The sequence below is a fragment of the Equus przewalskii genome, chromosome X (assembly GCF_037783145.1).
Source record: "Equus przewalskii isolate Varuska chromosome X, EquPr2, whole genome shotgun sequence".
NCBI lineage: Eukaryota > Metazoa > Chordata > Mammalia > Perissodactyla > Equidae > Equus > Equus przewalskii.
The window spans coordinates 100,459,084-100,482,869 of record NC_091863.1 but is presented as its reverse complement, the minus strand read 5'-3'; the positions used below and the strand labels follow the sequence as shown (position 1 = coordinate 100,482,869).

The 23,786-nt window shown below is 37.6% G+C and overlaps 1 protein-coding gene across 2 annotated transcripts in view; it reads left to right on the top strand.

Annotated features, from left to right (window-relative positions):
* The window catches only part of TENM1 (teneurin transmembrane protein 1), a 735,430-nt gene that overhangs the window by 201,909 nt on the left and 509,735 nt on the right, over positions 1-23,786 (top strand). For both annotated transcript variants that reach the window (XM_070604355.1, XM_070604354.1), the window contains exon 3: positions 13,675-13,955. In XM_070604355.1, the coding sequence (XP_070460456.1) occupies positions 13,739-13,955 (217 nt within the window). In that variant the 5' untranslated portion in view covers positions 13,675-13,738. The remainder of the gene's footprint in view (positions 1-13,674; positions 13,956-23,786) is intronic.

Here is a 23,786-nt window from a genome sequence, read left to right as displayed (position 1 = left end):
CTAGTATTCTCCCAAATCATTAAAAATTCTTCAAAACTGAGCCAGCCCTGTGGCCTAGTGGTTAAGTTCAGCACGCTCTGCTTCAGTGGCCTGAGTTTGGTTCCCAGGCATGGACCTATACTACTCATTGGCAGCCATGTTGTGGTGGTGACCCACATACAAAGTAGAGGAAGATTGGCACAGATGTTAGCTCAAGGTGAATCTTCCTCACTCAAAAAGAGGAAGATTGGTGACAGAGGTTAACTCGGGGTGAATCTTCCTCAGCAAAAGAAAAAGCAATTCTCCAAAAGGATTTTGACTTTTATTATCTGAAATTTCAAACATACATAGAATTAGAGGGCATGATTGAATGAACCCAATGCCTAGCCATGACAAAACTTCAGTAATTTTCAACTCATTGACAATCTTTGTTTCATCTACACCCCACCCTGTTCCCTCTCTTGCCTCCCTAGATTTTTTGAAGTAAGTCCAAATTCTCATATAATTTCATCCATGAAACTTCAGTATATGAGCACAAGATGTGAAGACCCTTCTTTAACCTAATTATAATACTATATTGTGGCTTAAAAATAAACAATAAATCTTTTTTTTTTTTTGAGGAAGATTAGCCCTGAGCTAACTACTGCCAATCCTCCTCTTTTTGTTGAGGAAGACTGGCCCTGAGCTAACATCCATGCCCATCTTCCTCTACTTTATACGTGGGACGCCTACCACAGCATGGCTTAGACAAGCAGTGCCATGTACACAACCGGGATCTGAACCAGCAAACCCCAGGCCACTGAGAAGTGGAACATGCGAACTTAACCACTGCGCCACCAGGCTGGCTCCTAAACAATAAATCTTTAATATCAATAGACATGGTGTCTATTTCCAAATTTCCCAGACTATCTTATAAATGTGTGTGTAATTTTTTCATTTCTTTGTTCAAATGAGAATCCTAATAAGATGTACATGTTACAATTTATAGATATATCTCTTAAATCTCTTTTAATTCCTATACTTACCCTCCTACTTTTACTTTTTTTTCTTGCAGTTTATTTGTAGAAAAAACTGGATTGTTTTTTCTATACAGTTTCTCACACTCTTGATTTTGCTATTTGTATCTCTATTGCATTATTTGACATGTTTCTCTGTCTCTAGCACTTTCTATAAACCGGATGTTATATCTAGACTAGTACTTCCTGATAGAAATATAATACGGGACACATATGTATTTTTTAAATTCTGGGAGCCATATTAAAAAAGAAAAATAGTAAACAGGTGAAATTAATTTTAATAATATATTTTACTTAGCCCCTCAATATCTCCAAATGTTATCATATCAATATGTAATCAGTATAAAATTATTACTGAGAAATCATACATTGTATTTCTTATATTGCCTTTGAAATACCAAGCAAAAAACCCATAAATCCCTAATATCTAGCAGTTTGATAAAATCCCACCATTAAAAGATCTGTGATTTGGGCAGTACTTCTGGCTGTGGCCTAGTGAGGATCTACAAATCTACTTCCTAAAAAACAACTGTATGCTATAAAACTCAACAAGTTGACAGAAACAACCCTTTAAGCACCCTGGAAATCAACCAAAGGCCTACACCAATCCAAGAAGCATTTATACTTGAATACATTATTGGACTTTGGGTAATAAAAGTGGGAATCTATAGTGTTTTGGCCTAGAGCTACTCATGCTTGGCCTCCCTTCCTCTGAAACACACACACACACACACACACACACACACACACACATATAGGTCAATGCCCATGGCAGGGCAGGCTGTAAGAATTGTAGCTGTACTGTGATGGTTGAAGACGGTTCATTTGATGTGGAGAGATGCATGATGCCCATATCCAGTGACATTGTTAGTAAAAGTGGCAATCGTAGTGGAGTTGGGCCAATGGGGAAGGCCAGCAGTTCCTCTAACCTGAAGTTGTGAAAAGCACATTTCTGTCTGAGACTGCACACATGCAGCAGACAATGGAGACCTGAAAGGGCTCAAGGCAACCACACACTGTTAGTCAACCCTGAGGTAGTGCACAGAGAAGACACAAAAAGATTCAATGGAAATAAAGGTTGTGGCAAACTTGAAAATGGCGTGAACTTTGAATGTGCACTCTTTCCCACACACAGATCCATTGGCAAAAGATAGAATCCTTACAGGCTCGAAGTGGTTGAGCACAACCTCTGTGCAATCATTGACCGCAAAGCTACAGGGACACAGAGTTCCCCCTTAGGAAACCAGGCTTAAAAAAAGAATATAACAAAACTGCTGACCAGAGAAATCAGCAGCTGCTCATCATTGGGTAACATATTTCACAAACTTAGCTCAGGTAGGTTGCTAAATAAAGAAAGAAAAAAATCGGCAATAATTACTTTCAGGGGAAAAATCAGAATCCAAAGTTGCCACAATGATATCCAAAATGTCCAGATTTCAACAAAAAATTATGAAATATGCAAAGAAATACGAAAGTTTGACTTATACTTAGTAAAAAAAAATTAGTGAATATAAACTGTCTCTGAGTGTCTCCAGAGTGTCTCAAGATGTTGCAATTAGCAGACAAGTCTTCAAAGAAGCTATTATAAGTATGTTTAAAGAAGTAAAGGAAACCATGAATAAAGACTTCATGGAAAGTATGACAAAAATGAACAAATTAGTGATTTTCACGAAGGAAGTAGAAATTATAAAAAGAGTGAAATGAAATTCTGTGATTGAAAAGTACAATAATTGAAATGAAAAATTCACTAGAGGGACTCAACAGCAGATTCAAGATAACGAAAGAAACAATCAGTTAACTTAAAGATTGATCTATAGAGTTGTCCAATCTGAATAACAGACAGAAAAAAGATCAAAGAAAACTGACAGAGCGTCAGGGACATGTGGGGCAACATCAAGAATACCAACATATACACAATATGAATCCCCGCAGGAGAGGTGAAAAAGAAAGGGGCAGAACATCTCTAACAAAAATATTAGCAAATTTAACACAACAACATGTAAAAAGGATTATATTCAGAAATAGAAAGGACATGAAATACTAATACATGCTACATCACGGATGAAAAAGAGCGTTATGAAAGCATTGTCAAAGAATCCAGATGCAAAAGACCACATATTGTATAATCCCATTTATAGAAAATGTCCAGAGCAGGCAAGTCCATATTGGCAGAAAGTGTATTAGCAGTTGCCAGGGGCTGGAGGGAGGTTGAATTGGGAGTAATTGCTTAATGGATGTGGGGATTATTTTTAGGGTGACGGAAATGTTTTCAAACCGGATGGTAGGGGCCGGCCCTGTGGCCAAGTGGTTAAGTTCGCATGCTCTGCTTAGGTGGCCCAAGGTTCGCTGGTTCGGGCCCTGGGCACAGACCTATGCCCTGCTCATTGAGCCATGCTGTGGCAGCATCCTACACAGAAGAACTAGAATGACTTACAACTAGGATATACAACTGTGTACTGGGGCTTTGGGGAGGAAAAAAAAAGGAAGATTGAAAACAGATGTTAGCTCAGGGCCAATCTTACATACACACACAAAAAAAACTGGACGGCGGTGATGGTTTCACAACTCTATAAATGTACCCCAAATCATAGAATTTTACATTTAAGATGAGTGAATTGTATGTTTTATAAATTATATCTCAATAAAGCTATTTAAAAAATAGTAAACAAACCAACAAAAACAAAACAAAAAGATCAGTAACATTGATTCCCTGAATAATATTTTCTCAGAACAATAGATAACCTAAGATTGGTACGTTTACAGTTGCAAAAGTCATTAATTAATAATCATCACTGTGTAAATTGTTTACAGTTTACATGGTGCTTTCATATGTATTATTTCATTGGAGTCATCTTCCAGCACTCTGAGGGAGAAAGGACATTTAGACTTCATTATGCAAAAGGAGGAGAGGTTAGCTGATTTATCCAATGTCATACAGTAAGTGACACAAGATGCGCCCAAACTCAGACTTCCTGACTCCAAGTTCAGTGCCCTTCCTGCTACATTATGCCAAGTTTGCTCTCTGTGGAGGCAACCCAATTATAATTAGATTGTATTACTCCCTGTGGGTGAGTACAGAAATTTCGATATTAGAAAAGGGAATCACAAAGGTGAAAATTACACTTCAATCTGTGCTATGTTCTTACTGAGTATTTGTTGGTAGGGAGGCTGACGAAGTGTAGTTAATTTCCTGCTCGTGGCCTGGAATGGTGCAGAGATCTGTATGAAACTGACCACACATTGACCCAGCAACACCAAGTCCAGTCTAGCCCTCTTTCACCTGGGGTGTCTAGTAAATGCAAAAGGTAGTAGGCAGGGAAATTGTGTTGCAAACTGATGCCTGATAACATTGCAGAGCAGCCATGATTTTATGGTTTTACTGATTTCACTCATGGCATCTTAGGACCCTTGTGCTCACATCTAAATTCCCTCTTTCCTGGGCATCTTTTTGCCATCCTTGTCCAAGACGCTAATTCTCTGTTACATAGGCAATGCCTTTCTGATGCTTTGGAGGATTTAGAGGCTACTTGGTCTCCGAATCTGCAACCTAAAATCTTGCTTCAGTTTCCCACTCTGATTTTAGCAGCTTCCTTTGAATCTTATTTCAGAGAGTCTGTGACCCTCACATAGCAAAGAGATTAAGAGTACATGCTCTGGAGCTGCACCTTTTGCATTTGAATTCCATCCCCATGAGCTGTGTGATCTTGGTGAAATTAACCTTTCTGTGCCTCTGTTTCTTTATCTGTAAATGAGGAAAACATATCTCATTATGAAATTTTTGAGGATTAAATGCAATCATGGATATAAATTACTTAAAAGAGTACCTGGATCTTCTTTCTAGTCCTTTTACTTCTGATGATAATAATAATAGTAGTAATAATAAATATTATTATTCAAGCAGTTAACAACTTGAACTTATACTGAGGGCTTTCCCCTGGTACTTATATTTTAGAACTTTCAATCAGATCATTTTCATGTGCTGGTCATAATAGCCCTGTGAGGTTCATAAGATTAATGATATCAGGTATTTCCCCCACTTTATAGATAAGAAAATGGTAGCACATTACTTTGTCATAAAGCTGGATCTAGAACCTACATTTTAGGATTCTCTCAAAGGGCTCTTTCTAATATGGCCTGCTGCCTTTGGCATAGTTAGCATTTTCCCAGAGGAGCAAAACACTTGGTGCAAACCCTGGCAATCATTATTAACCCATGTATCCACCTCTATGATTAAGTCACTAAAGGGTCTACATCTTTGTAGCATATGTTATGTTAATTTGATTAGCTCCTTTTCCATCTAATATTTAACATAATTGAAAATGAGGTTCAAGTAGTAAGCAGTGAAAATGTTTCTGCTCCCAATTGTCACACATGAAACTTGAGAGGGTTACTGATAAAGTACAAATTTCACTGAACTAACGCAGAAGATGGATGACAATAGACAGCTATGATTAATACTTGCTATTTACAAACTATGGAAGAAAGTGATATCTCTGGTTGTTCAATACCTTATTTAAAGCCTATTACTTTTCAAGATGCTATATTAAATTTGATGCTACATTTTGGATAAGTACGTTAATGCTAAAATTACTGTGAAATTTATAAAACCTCAATGGATTTCACTGTAAGGAAAATGAATTGAATATGATTGTTTACTTGGGGAAATAAGTAGTTATTGTTCTTCTCCAAAGAGTAAAGATGCTTTTATGTGTTGAGTTACCTTCAATTTTCTCGAAAATTGTTCTCCGTATTACGTGTTTAACTGATTTACATAATCCACCACAAAGGATATTGAGAAGTTATAAGAGAAAGATAATTTGAAATTACTTTAGGAAGTTGTTAGAGTTCCAAAAGAGGTGGTGTTATGGAGATAGATGTCACTGCAGCTCAGAGATGTATTATTATTTTCAAATTACTAAGCGATAGAGATGTGCTAAGTAGTTACACAATTTAAAACTAACTCTGCCTCAGTGAACTTGAAAGATGAACCAGAGGTGCTGTGCCCTCATTTTGGCACGAACTAAGCTGTTGCCATTTATCTAATGGGATATTATGAAATACTCAATAAATCTACAAAATCATCATATATATATTTCCAGTCCCCAAGAACTTTGTCCAAACTTTTGTGTGTGTGTGTAGTAGACAGAAGAGTTTTAGAGTCTAGATTACCTAAGCTGTGATGAAAAATTTTAAATGAGAGTAAATGTCCAAAATAATTGGTCTAAGCTTCTGGATATTTAGTTTTTAAAAAAAAACATTTTCCAAGTCAGAGTTTCTTTGTGGAGTCTGGTGACACCACCAACTTTTCCATTCCCTAATTTTTCTTTCTCTCCACTTGTCTCCTGTGATCTAGTGTCAGTGTCCATAAAAATGTTAGGAGCTTTTAATCCAAAAATAATGAAAGAAAATAAAGACACAAGCAGCCAGAAAACCAGAGCATCTACAGGAAGAGATGTGAAATTAATTAATCATCACTAGTTGTGGAATTAAGTGACTTCCATTTTTCTCTTTCAAAATGGCCTAAAGAGCCTGCAGAGGCACCATGAGAACATCAGCTACAGCTGTTCTCACAATTCAGTCAGATCAATTTTGACAGAATATTTTTCTAGGAGGGACCCTTCAATCTTCTATTGTAAGATTTTAAAAATGCTAATAGAACTATTAGCTTAAACAAACACATGCAAACCACTGCATTAAATGGAATTTCATTTCAATTCTTGAGTGTTCTCTCTCTGATGTACTAGGATATCTATGTACCACAAAAGCAGTCTACTTCGAAAACCATCATCTCCTGGATAAGAAGTCCCATATGCAGTACATAAAATTCTCAGCCTATCTCCTGAAAAATGATGATTTATTTTTCTTTTTGTTTACTAAAGTTTTATGGCTGTATCCATGAGACGCCAAAGTAACTGGCCAATTCATTGGCAAAATCAAACTAGTGCTTTAGGCTTTATGTACCTATCTGGGCTCTCCTCATAAACAAACTGATATATATATTTTTTATATTAAAATTCAGTCAAACTACAATGTATTTCGTGAATAAATGAAGTCAATCAAACAGCTGCTGAGTAATTAGACACTAACAAATTGTTTTCAGAATAACTCTTGGTTTTAACAAGTTTGTCATATTTTTCTAAAACAACTGATTTATGTGCAGCCAGTGATCATGCTTTCCTCTTAGTGTAATGTTCCTTCATCTAAACAGAACACAAATAAAAAGTGCAAACACCATACCATGAAAGATAGTTTCAGCAAATATTATAGATAAAGGATGAATTTATTTGGTATATTGTACCAATATAGTTTAATTTTTTAAAAAACGCACTAAGGTCCTCAGTAGATAAATGCACAAAGGCCATGAATAGTTCACGAGGAAGGAAATAGAAGTAGCAAACACATGCAGAAAAAGTTCAGCCTCACTAATAATCAAGGAAATGCAAACTAAAAGAAGATAGCTTTAATTTGCTTATTTCAATTAGACATTAAAAAATGATACTCAAAGTTGGCAAGGGTACAATAAGAGGAGAGTGTTCCCACACATTGCTAATGGCAGTGTAAATCATTACAATCCCCCAAAGCCACAAACATGTTCAAATCTTTTGGCTCATTAATTCAACTTCTTGGAATATACCCTAAGGAAATAATAAAAAATATTGAAGATGTTCATGTTATCTTTGTATGACTTCAGTTATAATACTTGGGGAGGGAAGAATGGAAATACCCAACAATAGGGGAATGAGTATATAAATTATGGTACATCTACTCTACACTGTTATTAAAAATGATGGTTATAGGGGCTGGCCCCGTGGCCGAGCGGTTAAGTCCGTGCGCTCCGCTGCAGGCGGCCCAGTGTTTCGTTGGTTCGAATCCTGGGCACGGACATGGCACTGCTCATCAAACCACGCTGAGGCAGCATCCCACATGCTACAACTAGAAGGGCCCAAAATGAAGAATATACAACTATGTACTGGGGGGCTTTGGGGAGAAAAAGGCAAAAATAAAATATTTTAAAAAAAAAAAGATGGTTATAGAAATTCTGTAGAAATGTGAAAAAATATCTAGAGTGGAGGAAGCAAGATGAAAAAAATCTATGTGTATGTTACGACTGGAAAGAAATGGGCCAGAATGACAGCAGTCACTCTTACAGGCTGGTAGGAGTATGGGAGAGATTTCTCCCTCATTTTTGTGAAGATTCAAGTGATCACGTTACTTTCATAGTTTTTTTCCCCCACAACAGTTCACTACTCGTTTCCTTAACAAAAACAAAGAAAAGTGAGAGAAGAGTCAGCCAATAGTCCACGTTCCCTTCAAGGGCTTCCTAAGTACAGTGTTTTCTGAATCAGTCAATCTGCATTCATGTAAAAGGTCTTTATTGAGGAAAGATTATTGTAATAATTCCAAAGAGTACTATCTCCTTTTGCTAGCTATGTTCCAGGTACTGAGTGGCCTCATTCACTCTGTCTATTGTGCCATAAAGGCCTGTTCTCCTTGGGCAATGTCCTATGTAACCTTTAATTTGTTTTCTGGAGTGGAGCAAGCCTTTTTGGTGAAGGACCCAACCTATAAACAGCTACTATGAGTAGGACAGGCCCTGTCTGTGCTGAGGGTAAACCAGGAACAGTCTTCCCTTTTGAGAGGCAGTATATGTGATTAAGGACGAGAAATGGAAAGAAAATAATGGCATAGAGGAAGAGATAAGGAGGTTATCCCCGATGCATAGATATATACACAGACCCATAGATTCAAAAGTAATATTTTAGTTAAACTACTCTATAATAGATTGGAATGTATGTGAGAGGGTTGGGAAGAGGGAGAGGAAAGGAAGGGAGAGGAAGGAAGAGGGAAAGATAAATAACATAAACTTGGACTTGAATATACCCACCATTTTATTGGCCAATCAATCTAAGCTTCCCTTCAATTTTGTATACTATCATGAGATTTCAGAGCTGGAAGAGCTCTTTGAGAGAATCTGATCTCCTTATTTTACATTTAGAGAAAGTAGAGGCCCTGAGAGAGGGGAAGTAATGTACCTTTAGCCACTCTGCCAGGTGTTCTCCTGAAAGACAATGTGACATACAATCATGTGTTGCTTAATGGACAGGGATGCCTTCTGAGAAATGCATCGTTCAGCAATTTTGTTGTTGTGCGAACATCATAGAGTGTACTTATACAAACCCAGAGGGTATAGCCTACTGCACATCAAGGCTATATGGCACTAATCTTATTGGACCACTGTCACATATGTGGTTCGTCGTTGATGGAAGTGTCGTTACGTGGTGCGTGACTGTAGTGATTGAGTGTGGCCTTTGGAGACAGATTGTGTGAACTGAGATCTCAGCTCTACAGCTTACTAGCTGTGTAACCTTGGGCAAGTCACTTAACTGCTGTGTTCCTTGGCTTTATCCGTAAAATGGGGCTAAAAATAGTACCTACCTCATAGGATGCTAAAAGAATTAAAGGAGTTAACATATGAAAAACACTTGCAGCAGTGCCTGGTAGGCCTGGTACCTGATTACGGCCATATGAGTTAGCTGCTGCTGCTGCTGCTGTTGTTATTGTGGTAATTATGCCATTCCAAGGCCAATGATTTCCACATACCAAGTTGTCTCTCCACAGCCTTATGATGTCTAAAGAAAGAGACATAAACCTCCATGAGTCTCCTCTGAAGCCACCTTGGAGTTTTATCTTGTTAGCAAGTAGAAAGTGGAAAACACAAGGGTAAACCACAGGTGGTGACATTTGAATGTATGCTATGTGATCTATCTGAATGGATCTTCAGCAGTAGCAAAGATCATTGACTTTTTTGTTTTTCACTCTGTTCCATAGCAGCATGCATTTTGCCAACACAATTTATTTTTTTTTAAGTTTATCATTATCAAAATCATAGAGAAATAAAAAATTGCTTTGATGCAAATAGCATTATATGTACATTTGGTTTTTCTATGAGTTGACGGTATCATCATCATGTCTAAAAACATTCGCTTGTCAGTGGACCTCCAGGATGCCATGGTGGGCACTGAATGAAAAAATCAGTTAAGCAAATGTGAAGCTATCCTTTACCTTAGAGTTTTTGCAACAGCATCTTTTCAGAATTATTGTGCTCTTAAACTTTGTTAGATTTAAAATATTAGTTTTTTTATTAATGTTTTCCCACTTTTTTATTTTCAAAAAGCAAACTGTGAGTGAAGTCAAGCTCTGCCTTTCAAGACTTTTGTAAATATCACAGTTATATATTTTCTCAGCTCTAGGCACACACAGTTGTATGTGCCTCCATATCATGTGCCTAAAGAGAGCTGGAATGTATCTTCTACCATCTGGGTCCACTCACACAAATTTTAAGACAAGAAGTTGTGTTTGAGGATCAGGGAGCGGGGAAGGATTATTCTCTCTTGGTTTATACCAATTGGTGGTTTAAAGGAAGATTGCTTCCAAGGACACCTTGAATAGATGTGACATTCCTAGCTGATTCATAGCTGTGATTAGAACTTTGAAAATGGTTCAAAATGGCTATAGGAATATTTTTTCTCTTTCTCTCTCTCTCATTCACTCACTCAGGAGTTCGTGTTGCAAATAAACATATTGAGGAAAAAGAGAATGTCTAGATTTCCATACACAAAAATAAGGGTGATTTTAACATGATAAATCATAGTTGCTAAAACACAACATTCGGCATTAGAAGTGAGATTTTTTCATTTTTAAATTTAACGTGTTAGGTTTGAGTGGTGTAAGATAAGTTTAAATTTGTACCCAACTGAGGCTTAAGAGGGAGTGTTATTTTGGCCATACCTCTACTATGTTAATTCCAATCAGAGTGAACCAAACTTGATTGAAGGAGCAAGTGAGAGATGGGGTGTGTGCTTTAGAAAATAAAATACTATCTATTTATCTCTATATTATAACAGAAAGCATTTTATTAAGTTATTTTTAATTATAAGGCCCATGATTGGTATATTTGCATTATCAGTGTCCTTATGTGGGAAATAGCTCTTCATCCCTACTCGGTAAAGTTTCATTCTTTAATGAACAAGGAATTGTATGCGTTGATGAAATGAAGTTAAATGAACTTTATTGATGCCTCTTTTGCCGAGTGAAAGCCCAATCCTCAGCTGCAAAGATGCGTCTCTGAAAGTCTGCTATTGGTACATTTCTCAGTTTGTAGCAAAATCAAGGCCTAACATCCAGACACAACTGTCTACCTTCTGAAGAACATGCTATGGAAGACCTAAGAAGAAAGAGACCTAAATTGGCCTTATGACATAGATGCTCAATGGAATTTCAGTGGTTGTGATGGTGTTGGTGATGAACAAATAAGCTAAATCAAGTACAATCCTTTCCCAATATTTTCATCTTTGGTGCTCAAGCATTACTTTGTCTTTCTTTATAAGAATCACTTCATTCTGCTTTGTGGTAGAGTTGTTTGTTTATCACTTGCATTAGATTGTTAAATTCCTTGCGGGGCGGAGACTATGGCCTGTTTATTTCCACATTCTTTCTAGCCCCTCCTGTGAATACTGGGCAATGGTTATTCATTTCATTCAACAAGTATTTACCAAGTGTCTACTATATGCCAGACACTGTGCTTATTCTATAGCAATTAATAGAACAGATAAAAATACCTACCTTCATAGAGCTTACACTTTAGTGGGGAGAGACACATGGCAGACAACAAACAAATAAGCAAAATACATAGTGTGTCATCTAGTGGTAAGTGCTACGAAAGACAGGAAAGAAGATGAGAAGTGACATTTTTTGGTGGTTTACAAGGGGAGGTTGCAAAGGCCTTGAGGTGTAAACATGCCTGGTATTTTCAGAAATAGCAAGAAGGCTAGTGCATTAGAGTGTATAAGGATTACATGTGAAAGACAGGAATCAAGGATGACTTTAAGGTCTGTGGCTTGAGCAAACAGAAGAATGGAGTTGCCATTTACCAAGATGGAGAAGACTATGAGAGGAGCAGGTTTGGGAAGGGGTGGGAATCAGGAGCTCTGGAATTTTGAACATATTCAGTTTGAGGTGCCTTTTAGATATCCAAGTAGAGATAGTGAGTAGGCAGCTGGATATTCAAGTTTCTGGTTCAGGGGAAAGACCTACGTTGGAACTGTAAATGTGGGAGTGTATAAACAGTGTATGAAGCCATGAGATGGTATGAGACTAGATTGTAGTTGAATCATCAGTATGTATTCATTTACTATACTTTATCTGCTTTCTCTCCAAGTAGTCTCATCTCTGATATTAATTCAGACTGAATTAGGTATCTCTGTAGACCATTTATGGAAATTGCATGTTTAGGAGTTAAATAGTTTCTACTATGTGTGCGCCTAGAGTGGTGATAAGTGGTGTAGGGGATATAAAGATGAAGAAGACTCAAATTCTGCCTTCAAGGACCTGAACATTTGGTTAGGAAAATAAGACTTCAACTTGTGAAACTTTGTGCACACTACGAAGCATTATGTACCATTGAATGCATCAGTCCGCAAGCTTTATTGAGTGATTTCTGTGTCCTATGTGTTTGCTCTACATGCAATATAAATTTCAAAAAGTTAAGTGCTATACATGACAGGGGAGCCGCCATCTAGATGTCTATAGATTTCTTTGAGAATACACATGGTGAAGAGCTAAAGAAAAATAAAGCAGTCCGTTTCACTGCAAAGTAAAATCATAAAGTCATTTGGTTTCAAGCTATGTTCTTTTTTTTAACATTGTATGAGAGGACCAAGTTGCAGCAGGGGATGAAAATGATGATAAAATAATGTAAAGAACGAAAATAAGTATATGTTTATAGAGCTTTAAATTTTTCAGAGAACTTTGACATCTCAGATGGCATTTGATCTTCTCAAACCTCTCTGTGCTAAGTAAGGCAGATAATGCCTCTACTGGCCCTAAGAGCCTTAGTGGCTCTTAGCTCAGCGTTCTGTGGGGAAGGGAGGTTCTTTCAGTGATTTATCACGAAGTTTAAAATTTCTATTTCTAAACCCGATTTAGATCCTGCTGTTCCTATACCAGTGTACTCACCAGAAGTGTTGTTTACATTCTCTCGGTACTATGAAGAACAAAAATTTACCACCGCCTAACTCATTAAAAATACTTTGCAAGCCTGAGGCTCAAAAGCCACAGTATGAACACAAAGAGCTCAGTCCCCCTCTAGGACACTTTATTTCATGAGCCTCTCTCACAAAGAATCCTTCCTTTCCTCAGAGCCCCTTTCTCAAACGCAATATTAAACCAGAGGCAAGAATGTGTTTTTTCTGAATGTAGTTCTCTTACCAGTTTTCGTTTCAAATGTGAAATATGCTGGGTTAATATTTGTACTCCTGGCCATGTTCAAATCTTATAATCTTTTTAATCTAACCACTGATTTTAACATTAAAAACGTGCACACACCATGGAACAACGTTGTCCTTTGTTTGAATTCCAATACAAATATTTCTGAAAGCTGTCTTTCTTTTACCTTGAGTATTTTCTGATGCTGCAACCTCCAGCTTAATACTAAATGCTTGGCAATATATGCATGTAACACAGGGTGTTATTATTGCCTCCGGCTAGCTTCGTGTCATCTGGTTTGTCTTTTGCTCCATTCCTTTGATAGTATTATCAGGACCAATTGTGAATCTGCCAGATGCATTTCCTCACAAAAAGACAAACCTAAGAAGGCTTGTGTTTTTTTCCTCCCTTCCAGGACTGCTTACATTAAAGGAGTTCCTCTTCCTTTTTTTCATGAAACTGAGTTTGATTAATCAGAGATGGAGCAAACGGACTGCAAACCCTACCAGCCTCTGTCAAAAGTCAAGCATGAAATGGATCTGGCTTATACCAGTTCTTCTGATGAGAGTGAAGATGGAAGAAAACCAAGGCAGTCATACAACTCCAGAGAAACTCTGCATGACTATAACCAAGAACTGAGGATGAACTACAACAGCCAGAGTAGGAAGAGGAAAGAAGTAGAGGAATCTACTCAAGGTATGTTTTTATTGGATTTTTATAACTAATATTATTTCTCATTAGGGAATACTTGTGTGCATAAACTTATGTTTCAAAACCAAATTCGCTGATGTTAACTGGTTAGTAATTCGCACTGCTTACATATGCTTAGTGAATATGTTTCATATGCCAGCACAGCTGAGGTTGTAGGTTACATGTGCTTTTTATGGATTATGCATGAATTTGGATGCAACAATCCTCTTATCAGAGCATTCAAAATTTGTCTAATCCTACAAATAGCCATTTACAGACTGAAGGATAAATAATTTATAGTAAGATGAAAAGTAAACAGCTAAGTGCTTTTCAAGCCATTGCCTATATGGGACAAAAGTCTCAAATAAATATTTGGTTTCTAAAAGAGTTTTAAAAAGGTTGCTGGAGACCACCAAGCACTGAACAGAATGCTGAAACCTTGAGCAGCACAGTCCCAAGGGAAAGTAAGAATTTGTGGAACCCTTGCTGCTACAGCCTTAATGTGGAGCACATCTTTTGGTCAAGCCTGGTTTCTCAATTATGGACTGAAAGACTGTTTCTAATAAATAGAAAACAGGTAGATAGAAATATGTTTTCCTTATTTCTTTTCAATTGATAGATAAGCAGTATTAGATACTGTTTTAACTACATAGAAAAAAAAGATACTGACATTGACACACATTACTTTTTTTTTAAAGTCAATGCTGAGATGAAGCAAGAAATAGATTTGATTATCTAGATCAGTGGTTCTCAAAATGTGGACCCTCGGCCAGCAGCAGCAGCATCACCCAGGGGACTTGTTAGAAATGCAAATTCTCAGGCTGCACCCCAGACCTACTGAATCAGAAATTCTGAGGCGGGGTGGGATCCAGCAGTCTGTGGTTTTACAAGCCCTGCAGAGGATTCTGATGCACGCCCAAGTTTGAGAACCACTGCTCCACCCCTTTGAAATCTCTTTTACTCAGATGTCTTCAATGATAGCATCTATTTGGGTGACTTTCAAATATTTCTCTTCAGCCCTAACCTATTTCCTGAGTCTAGTCCTAAATTTTCAGTTACCTACTGCACATTTCCAAATGAATAACCCCCTGGCAACTCTAAATCAATATATCTAAAATGGAAGCAATCATCTTCGCACCTCTGATCCTACTCCTCTTCCTTATATCACAGCATCTGTTAGTGACTCTCACATTCTCCCCAGCCATCCATATATGCTTTCCATATCTAATCAGTAACCTATTCCAGCAGATTTAATCTCTAAACGTCTCAAATCCATCTTCTCCTCTCCATTATCATTAACTCTACTCTCATTATATCTTACCTAGACTGTTTTTTGTTTCCTAACTGAGCTCCTTGGCTCTTGCCTCATCCCACTTCAATCCCTTTGCCGTGTTGTTACCTCTTCCTTGGAAGGCCCTTCCCTACTCTCTCCATTTATCCATAGTCAGCCATTTTCGAGGCCTAGCTTACCAGCATCTGTGCCATAGAGCCCTTGTTGCAGTATCACCCCCTACCACCATCACTACTCCATTGTGAAAGTAATCTCTTCTTCCCTAAACTTCAAGGATACTTTCTTTGTACCCATTACTACTTATTATTAGATTTGTATATGCTCTTCTAGATTGTACACTCAATGAAGATGGGGATCATGATTTATTTATTGATCTCTATTTTTCTATAATACTTGGCATATAATATGTGCTCTGTAATACTTTTAAGGAATAATTTGCTATCGACTGAAATTTAAGTACTTATCATGCACTGAAAACTGCTTTTTAAATACTGACATTGGCACAGATTACCTTGTTTAAAGAATAAGTCAATGCTGAGATGAAAAAAATAGATTTGATTATCTAGATCAGTGTTTCTCAAAGTGTGGAATGTGGACCAGCAGCAGTAGCATCCACAAAACTTGGTAGAAATGCAAATTCTCACGTACTGCCCCAGACCATGTAAAATGCAGTCATTACAAATGAAAACTACTGTATTCTAATTTGTATTAGAATACTACATTAAAAAAACTTTAGGGGGGCTGACCCAGTGGTACAGTGGTTAAGTTCGCACGTTGCCCTTCAGCGGCCCAAGGTTCGCTGGTTCGCATCCAAGGTGCAGTCATGGCACCACTTGGCAAGCTATGCTGTTGTAGGCGTCCCACATATAAAGTAGAGGAAGATGGGCACGGATGTAGTGCAGGGCCAGTCTTCCTCAGAAAAAAAGAGGAGGATTGGTAGCAGATGTTAACTCAGGGCTAATCTTCCTCAAAAAAAGAAAGAAAGAAAAAGAAAAATTTAAATTGAGTTAAAGATTTAAGATATTCATACTAACATTTAAATATACTTTAAATGTTTCTGATATTGACTATGTTACTCATTTTTTAGCTCTTAAAATAATTGGTAAAAGTTTTATATCTTTTCAAGTAATTCATTTTAATCTTCCCTATTTATTCAACTAAAGACAGTGTAAATTTGTTATAAAATAATTTTCTTCTCCTGCCTAACTGGCATTTGGGAAATATTTTCCCATGGGAATTCTTTTGGCTCTGTTACACTGTAAGAAGCATTTAGATCTCATTAAAATATTTCTCTATAAGTTCATCTTTACAGAATATAAACTTACAATTGTGAGTTGTGGGTTATGGGATTGGAGTGTAGAGTACTTGACCTAATATGCTGTGAGTTTAAATAAGAATGCACTTCTGGTGACAGTTCTAAAAATATAAGCAATTTGTACTGAGTCAGTATAAAGAGCTAGCCAGCCTTAGATATTGTCTCTGTGCATTGTGATCAAAATGGATTTTGAGACAAGGGAAGTTTGTCTTCTATGATGCCATTCTAACTTCCTTTCAACAATGTATTACTACTTAATAAGCTTTTATTTAGCACTTGCTATGTGTCAGGCTTTGAGTCAGATGCTGGTGATGGAGATTACTACAGTAGTTTCCGCTTGTAGGGAACTTATAATGTGGTGCAGAAAACAGACATCAAACAAATTGTTGCAATTAAATGTAGTAAGTACTTTTACAGATAAAATGCTATGGAAGTACCCAGAGGCATCAGGTTCCATAGAAAGATGATATTTGAACTAGGTGTTAAAATTTTCTTAAGAGTTTAGTAGGAAAAGGACATTCCAAGAGGGGAGATTAGCAGGTGCAAAAGAATAAAGCCGTGAAAAGGCCTGAATGGTGAAAATTTCAATATGGCTAGAGTAAGGTACATTGGACCCAGATCACGAAAAGTCTTGCATGCCCAATTTAGGATTTATTTTTTTCCTTTAAGCATTACAAAAAAAAACCCTTTCAAGTGATGGAGAAATTCCTGATGAATTATAATTTTTAGGCTGAGGAATAGAGAAGAGAATTGTAGATGTGTAAGCAGCAGCGGAGAAGATTGATTGCAATTGGGAAAAATTGGATGCAGGGAGGCAATCTGTGAAGCCACTGAATTAGCCCAGGCTAAGAATGGTGATGAAGGTCTAAACTCCAGCTGTATCAGTGGAAGTGAAGAAGCATATTCAAGAGACATTAATGTGGCAGGGGCCGGCCCAGTGGCGCAGTGGTTAAGTGCGCAATTCTGCTTCTCGGCGGCCTGGGGTTCGCCGGTTCAGATCCCAGGTGCGGACATGGCGCCGCTTGGTAAAAGCCATGCTGTGGTAGGTGCCTCAAGTATAAAGTAGAGGAAGATGGGCATGGATGTTAGCTCAGGGCCAGTCTTCCTCAGCAAAAAGAGGAGGATTGGCAGTAGTTAGCTCAGGGCTAATCTTCCTCAAAAAAAAAAAAAGAGAGAGAGAGATTAATGTGGCAGAATTGATGAGACTTGGTAATTGATTACTTGTCGAAGTCCAAAGAGATGACAAATCTGAGGATGAGTCTAAATTTCAAGTTTGGGCAAGTGGGAGGATGATGATCCATTTACCAAGAGAAGGAAAATAGGTGGAGGAGTGGGTTTGCGAGGGAGGAGAATGAGTTTCTTTTTGGATATGTTAAGTTTAAGATGCTTGGGTGACATCCAGGTGGATTTTCCCATCAGGCAGTTGGAAATATGTATCTAGAGTTCAAGAAAGAGCTGGACTGTTGATATAAGTAGATTTGAGTTCATCAGTGTCTTATCGTAGGAGATGCCTGGGGATGAATGAGGTTGCTCAGGGAGAATGTGTAGGGTGAGACTAGAAAAAGGCCGAGGACAAAAACTTAAATTTATCATCCAGGAACTGACATAAATGCATTTTCAACCTACAGTAGTTCCCCCTTATCCACAGAGGATACGTTCCAAGATCCCCAGTGGATGCCTGAAAGCAGAGATAGTACCGAACCCTGTATATACTATGTTTTTTCCTATTCACACATACCTTTGATAAAGTTTAATTTATCACCTAAGCACAGTAGGAGATTAACAACAATAACAACTAATAAAATTGAGGAATTATAATGATATACTGTAATAAAAGTTATGTGAATATGATCTCTCTCTCAACATATCTTATTGTACTGTACTCACCCTTCTTCTTGTGATGATGTGAGATGATAAAATGCCTATGTGATGAGATGAAGCGAGGAGAATGATGTAGGCATTATGATATAATGTTAGGCTACTCTTGACCTTCGAAGATAGGTTAGTAGGAAGATCATCTGCTTCCAGACTGCAGTTAACCTTGGGTAACTCAAATCACAAAAAGCAAAACCGAGGATAAGGAAGGACTACTGTGTTTAGATTTTTAGCTAGCAGCGTCCTTCAGTCCAGTGACTTATATAAAGTATAAAGATCCAGGAAGTGAAAGTCTTGAAACTCGATATCATATCTGCCACAGACTCTCTGACCTTTAGAGACACCTATGAAGGAAAATATGTACTTCTTTGGAGGAGAAAAGAATTATCCTACATTAGGCAAAACCATGGGCCCAATTATCATCTTTTTTTGTGAGGTCTGGAATCCTCTTTTTTCTTATTCCATATATTACTACCTATGAGTAAAAGAAAATGGTCTTCATTTTCACAAATATGTGTCTTTGGTAGCATCTTGCATCAGCCTAGCTAGAGTTAGGTCTGACTCATTATTTTTAAGAAATAAAATTTTCAGAAAATCATTGAATTTTAAGTCGGGAAGGAAGAAAGCAAACAATGTTGATTGGGCACTGGCTATAGTGTCAGACACTGTACTAGATGCCTTTCAAGCTTACTAACTGCAGCCTTAAGCAAGTTACTTCAGCTCTCTGAGTCTGTTCCTCATCTGCAAAGTTGACTTCATTATCATCATCATCAACACCATAATCACAGTAATAATAATAATAATAATAATAATAAGCCTTGAATAGTACTTACTCTGTCCCAAGACTCTACTAAGTGCTTTACATTTGTTCCTCATAAACACCTTTGAGGTATGAGATATTATCCCCAGTTTACAGATGAGGTAACTGAGGCTTGGGAAGAAATAACTTGCCAGACTTTTTGCAGCTATGAAGTGGTGAGAGTGAGACTGGAAGTCAAGTTGATGGCTACAGAGTTCCCATTGTTCACTAAGCTACACTGCCTTCCATACCTACATCATGGGTTTGTCATAAGGTTTAATTGTGATCATAAGTGTGAAAATGTTTGGGAACCCAATAAATGTTAGTTTCCCTTCATTTCTTTCCTCAACAACCTTGTCAGCCTCTTTATGTTCCAATGACCAAGAGTTTAAAAGGAAGTTTAAAGAGCTTTTCCAATTCTGATTATCATTAAAAAAGGGCAAATGATATACTATATAATTTGTAATGAAATATCCCTGAGTCTGTTTGTTTCTACTTTTTAGGGGAGTCATTGTGTCATCCAGCTCAGGGCTTGGTTTGGGGAAATATTAATAAGAGGAAATACTTTATCCCATATGAAAGTATCTTCATATTCTTATCTTTATTTGCTAAGAAAGCAGCATCCCCCCCCACCCCGTGTACACACAGAGTGCTGGATTCTAAAAGTGATTTTCTTATTTTCCAAAAGCTTTCGAATTAAGGGATGGACGCTAATCTAGTATTATTCACAATTCTTTACTAACAGGATGAATGAGCCCTAGGCAAGCTTATTTTATATAATTTTTGGCAGGTCTAATAACAGGGGTAGATTTCCTGGAGGCACACAGGCTAGCAGTTGTTCCCAAGCAGCCTCATTTCCACGGGAGGCATAAATTAACTGAGAAATTAGTATAAGTCAAATGAAAATATAAATTTGTGGATATATAAAACCATCATAATTTTAGTTATGAGAATTGCTGTATAATTTTTATAATAGATAAGATTAGTTTTGAATATAGCCATTTTACCGAAAAGTAATTGTGAATGAAAAGTCACTCATGCATAAACAAGAGGTATGGTGAGGATCTATTAAAAACCCTGCAAGAGTATGGATTCCTGAGATACTTCAGCTGACGCAAACATTTCATTTCTCCCTTCTTAACCTGCTTTTCTGTGACTTCCCTTTCTCATACCGTTTTTGGTTGGTTGGTTTGTTGTCTTCCTCTTTCTGTATTACAACGTAAGCCTAAATCTCACATTATCGCCATCTGGTGGAAAAAGTTGAAAAATGCCAATTTGTATTTACCAAGATTACATGGAAGCAAAGTTTATCTGTCTGTCATCCATCCATCCATCTATCCATCCATCCATCCACCGATTCATCCACCCTTTCATCCATCCATCCAGCTAGCCAGCCAGCCAGCCAGCCAGCCATCCACTCATTTTTTCATTTACTCATTTATGCATCAAACATTCATTTAGTGTCAACTGTGTTCCAAGTACTGTGCTAGGAAGATGAAGTTCACCTTGAAATAAATAGACAGAAGTGACTATTATTTTTTCCCCTCCTTGTCCCAGGCTAATAAACCGCTCACTTCATCTCATAGCAGAAGCTACTCAAGCAGCATTGCCACTTTTGGGTTCAAGGAGTAGACAGAAGCCCAAATTTGAAAAGCACATTTCTAGGTTCTTATTTCAAGCAGTTAGCAGTAGTTTAAACTATTGTTTGCTTATATCTAAACAGTTTGGATAACAGTTCTTACAAAAATTGTGAAAGAACTCCTAAACTCAGGATCTGTATTTATGTGGTAAAGACCACAGATGGCAGGTCTAATATAATGTAGCAAAGTCTATAAAATGAAAATTTCAACAGCATTTGATCACATGTAATGAATTTTCTGCTGTGAGCATGTTATGCTTCTAGTTGTCACGTTTCCAGCATAAAAATCTATAATGACTACCCTGAAAGAACTTAGACTATAAGAAAAAACTAAGTTGTTTAGCAACAACTCTAATTGGCTCATGTCTTTCAGCCTGTATCATTTATTCATGAAAACTTATTCAATAAAAATTCATTTATATAGCACCTAAAACTGGGGTGGGATGTCCATGGCATTTGTGCCATTGTTCTCTCAAGCTGTCCCGTGGTAGACATCCCTAATCAAATCGTGGTGCTCTTTCTTATTGAGCCCAACTGCAGATGCACATCCTCATCAACACAGCATTCCATGCAAGCATTGTCAATCAATGAGGGTTGACAAGAGAGATAAAACCTATTTCCTATCTGAGGTCTGCTTACCTGTGCCAAGTTCTGTGTTAAACTTTGAAGATATATGGATAAATAAGAAGCAGTCTTTGCCCTGAAAGAATTCAGAGTACAGTTGGGAAGGCAGATATAAATCAGCAAAGCGATGTAATATGATTGATGTTATAATAGTGATATATGTAAAGTACTACGAGTCTCAAAACTAGAATCACGTACCCTGCTTGGGGAATGATAACAATGATTGTAAGAGAAATATCTAACATTTATTAAGCATCAGGCACTGAGTAAGATACTTTAGATGGATTATATTATTTAATCTTCCCAATAATGCCATGAGATTGGGATCATTATTATCCCCATTTTACAGATAAGTAAAATGAGGCACAGAGATGATAAGTAACTAGCCCATTATTACAGAGGTACTAAGTAATAGGAATTGAATTGGAACCCAGGCAGTCTGATGTTAGAGCCCACTGCCATGACTACTATGCAGAGATAGATAGCTCTAAATTCATAGCTCGAGTTCTTGGAAATGGTGTCACTGTGTGCATGCGTGTGTGTGTGTGTGTGTGTATTTGGACTCATGTATAAATAGGTGGCTCCTGAAGCTTTGGGAGTAGAAGAGATCATCCAGTGAGAATATGTACAGTCAGAAATAAAGAAAGCCAAATGTGATACCCTGGGAAACACTTGAATTTTAAAATAGCAGGCAGAAGAAAATAGGTGGGCTTGAGATGTCAGAGAAGAATCAAAAGGAAGGGGTATGACATAAGCCAAAGGAGGAGACTTTCCAGCAGGAAGATGTGACTACTATTGTCAAGCACTTCAGAATCAACAATTAGATTGAGAATTGACAAAAGACAGTAAAACAGGCAGTTTAGAAGGTCATTATTGACTTTAGACCAGAGATTTTCCACCTTGACTGGACAGTAAAATTACCTGGGGAGTGTTACAAAACCCAGTGCCAAGACTGCTCCTCAGATCAATTAAATCAGAATTTCCAAGGGTGAGACCCAGGCATTTTTTAGATCTCCTCAGGGGATTCCAACGTGCATCCAAGACAGGCATACACTGCCCTTTTCAATAATCTTAGGAAAGACACCAAATCACAAGGATTTGAAGAGTGAATGAAAGTAAATTTGTGATGACTGGAATAAGGCTCTGCTGGAGGATGTTTAAGGATCTCAGATGGAAAGAAAGTCTTTGAAAGGGGAAAGTTCAAGGCTACCTATAAGACAGGAAGTAAGTTCCGAAATGGAGTGGCAAGAGTTAAAGTTGATGTCTTGATAATCTCAATTTACTTGGATAAAGAAGATACCAGGTTATCTGCTGAAAGTGTGGATCAAGTCAAGAGCTTCAGGTGAGTAATGAGAGATTTTTGACTAGACCAAGAGGGAGTTGTACATACATATCTGGAGCTCAGATGAGGTGGGACTGAAGATGGAGATGTGGGAATATTAATGACAATAAATATTGTTGACCCAAAATGTGTCAAGTACTCTGCTGAGCAGGTTCATGTTTAGTTTTTATTTAGTCCTTATCACAACTATGATGTAGAGATAGAATCATCGTGAGCCCTGTTTTATAGAGTTACACAGCTTAGGTTAGTAGCAGAGCTGAGATATAAATCCATGACTCTCTGACTAAAGCCTGTTACTTCCTGCTATACTACTAGGCGCAGCTCTAGTAGATGATGTCCACACTGCGCTATGAGCTTTGAGTATTTATTCTCACTGGGAAAAATGGTTTCCAAACAGTATTGAGTGCCAAAATGAAGTAGGAACTTCTATATTTTAGGGGTACCACTCTATAACAGATTTAAGGGAGACAGAATATGTACTTTTTGAGTTAAAGTTTCTTCTTCTAATGAATAAGGAACTCCAGACTCTCTTCCATGTTGTTGCCAGTGATCTTTCTAAAACACAAATCAGCTCATTACCATTCTTCTGAAAATTCCTAAATGTCTCCCAATGCCCATAGTAATGGTTCTTCAAAGCAAGGGGTAGAGGAGGGGGCACTACTGAATGCTTTGAGAATCTGATCAAAGCTCTGAATCTTCTTTTCAGAAAAAAAATGCACATGCAATATCTGCCATACATTAGAGGGGATCAGAAAGCCCTTGAAGTCCTTCTGCATCATGGAGCATGGGTTAAGATTCTCTGCTAAGGGAATTTCACCTCCCTTTGTTAATGCAACTTAGACCTTCCAAGATTTAGGACTAAACGGAGAATCTACAAGTGTGTAGGGGTGAGAGACCACCAAGTAGTACACTCTGCCCCTGAATTTCACCTTCCCTTGGCATTGTGTCACCC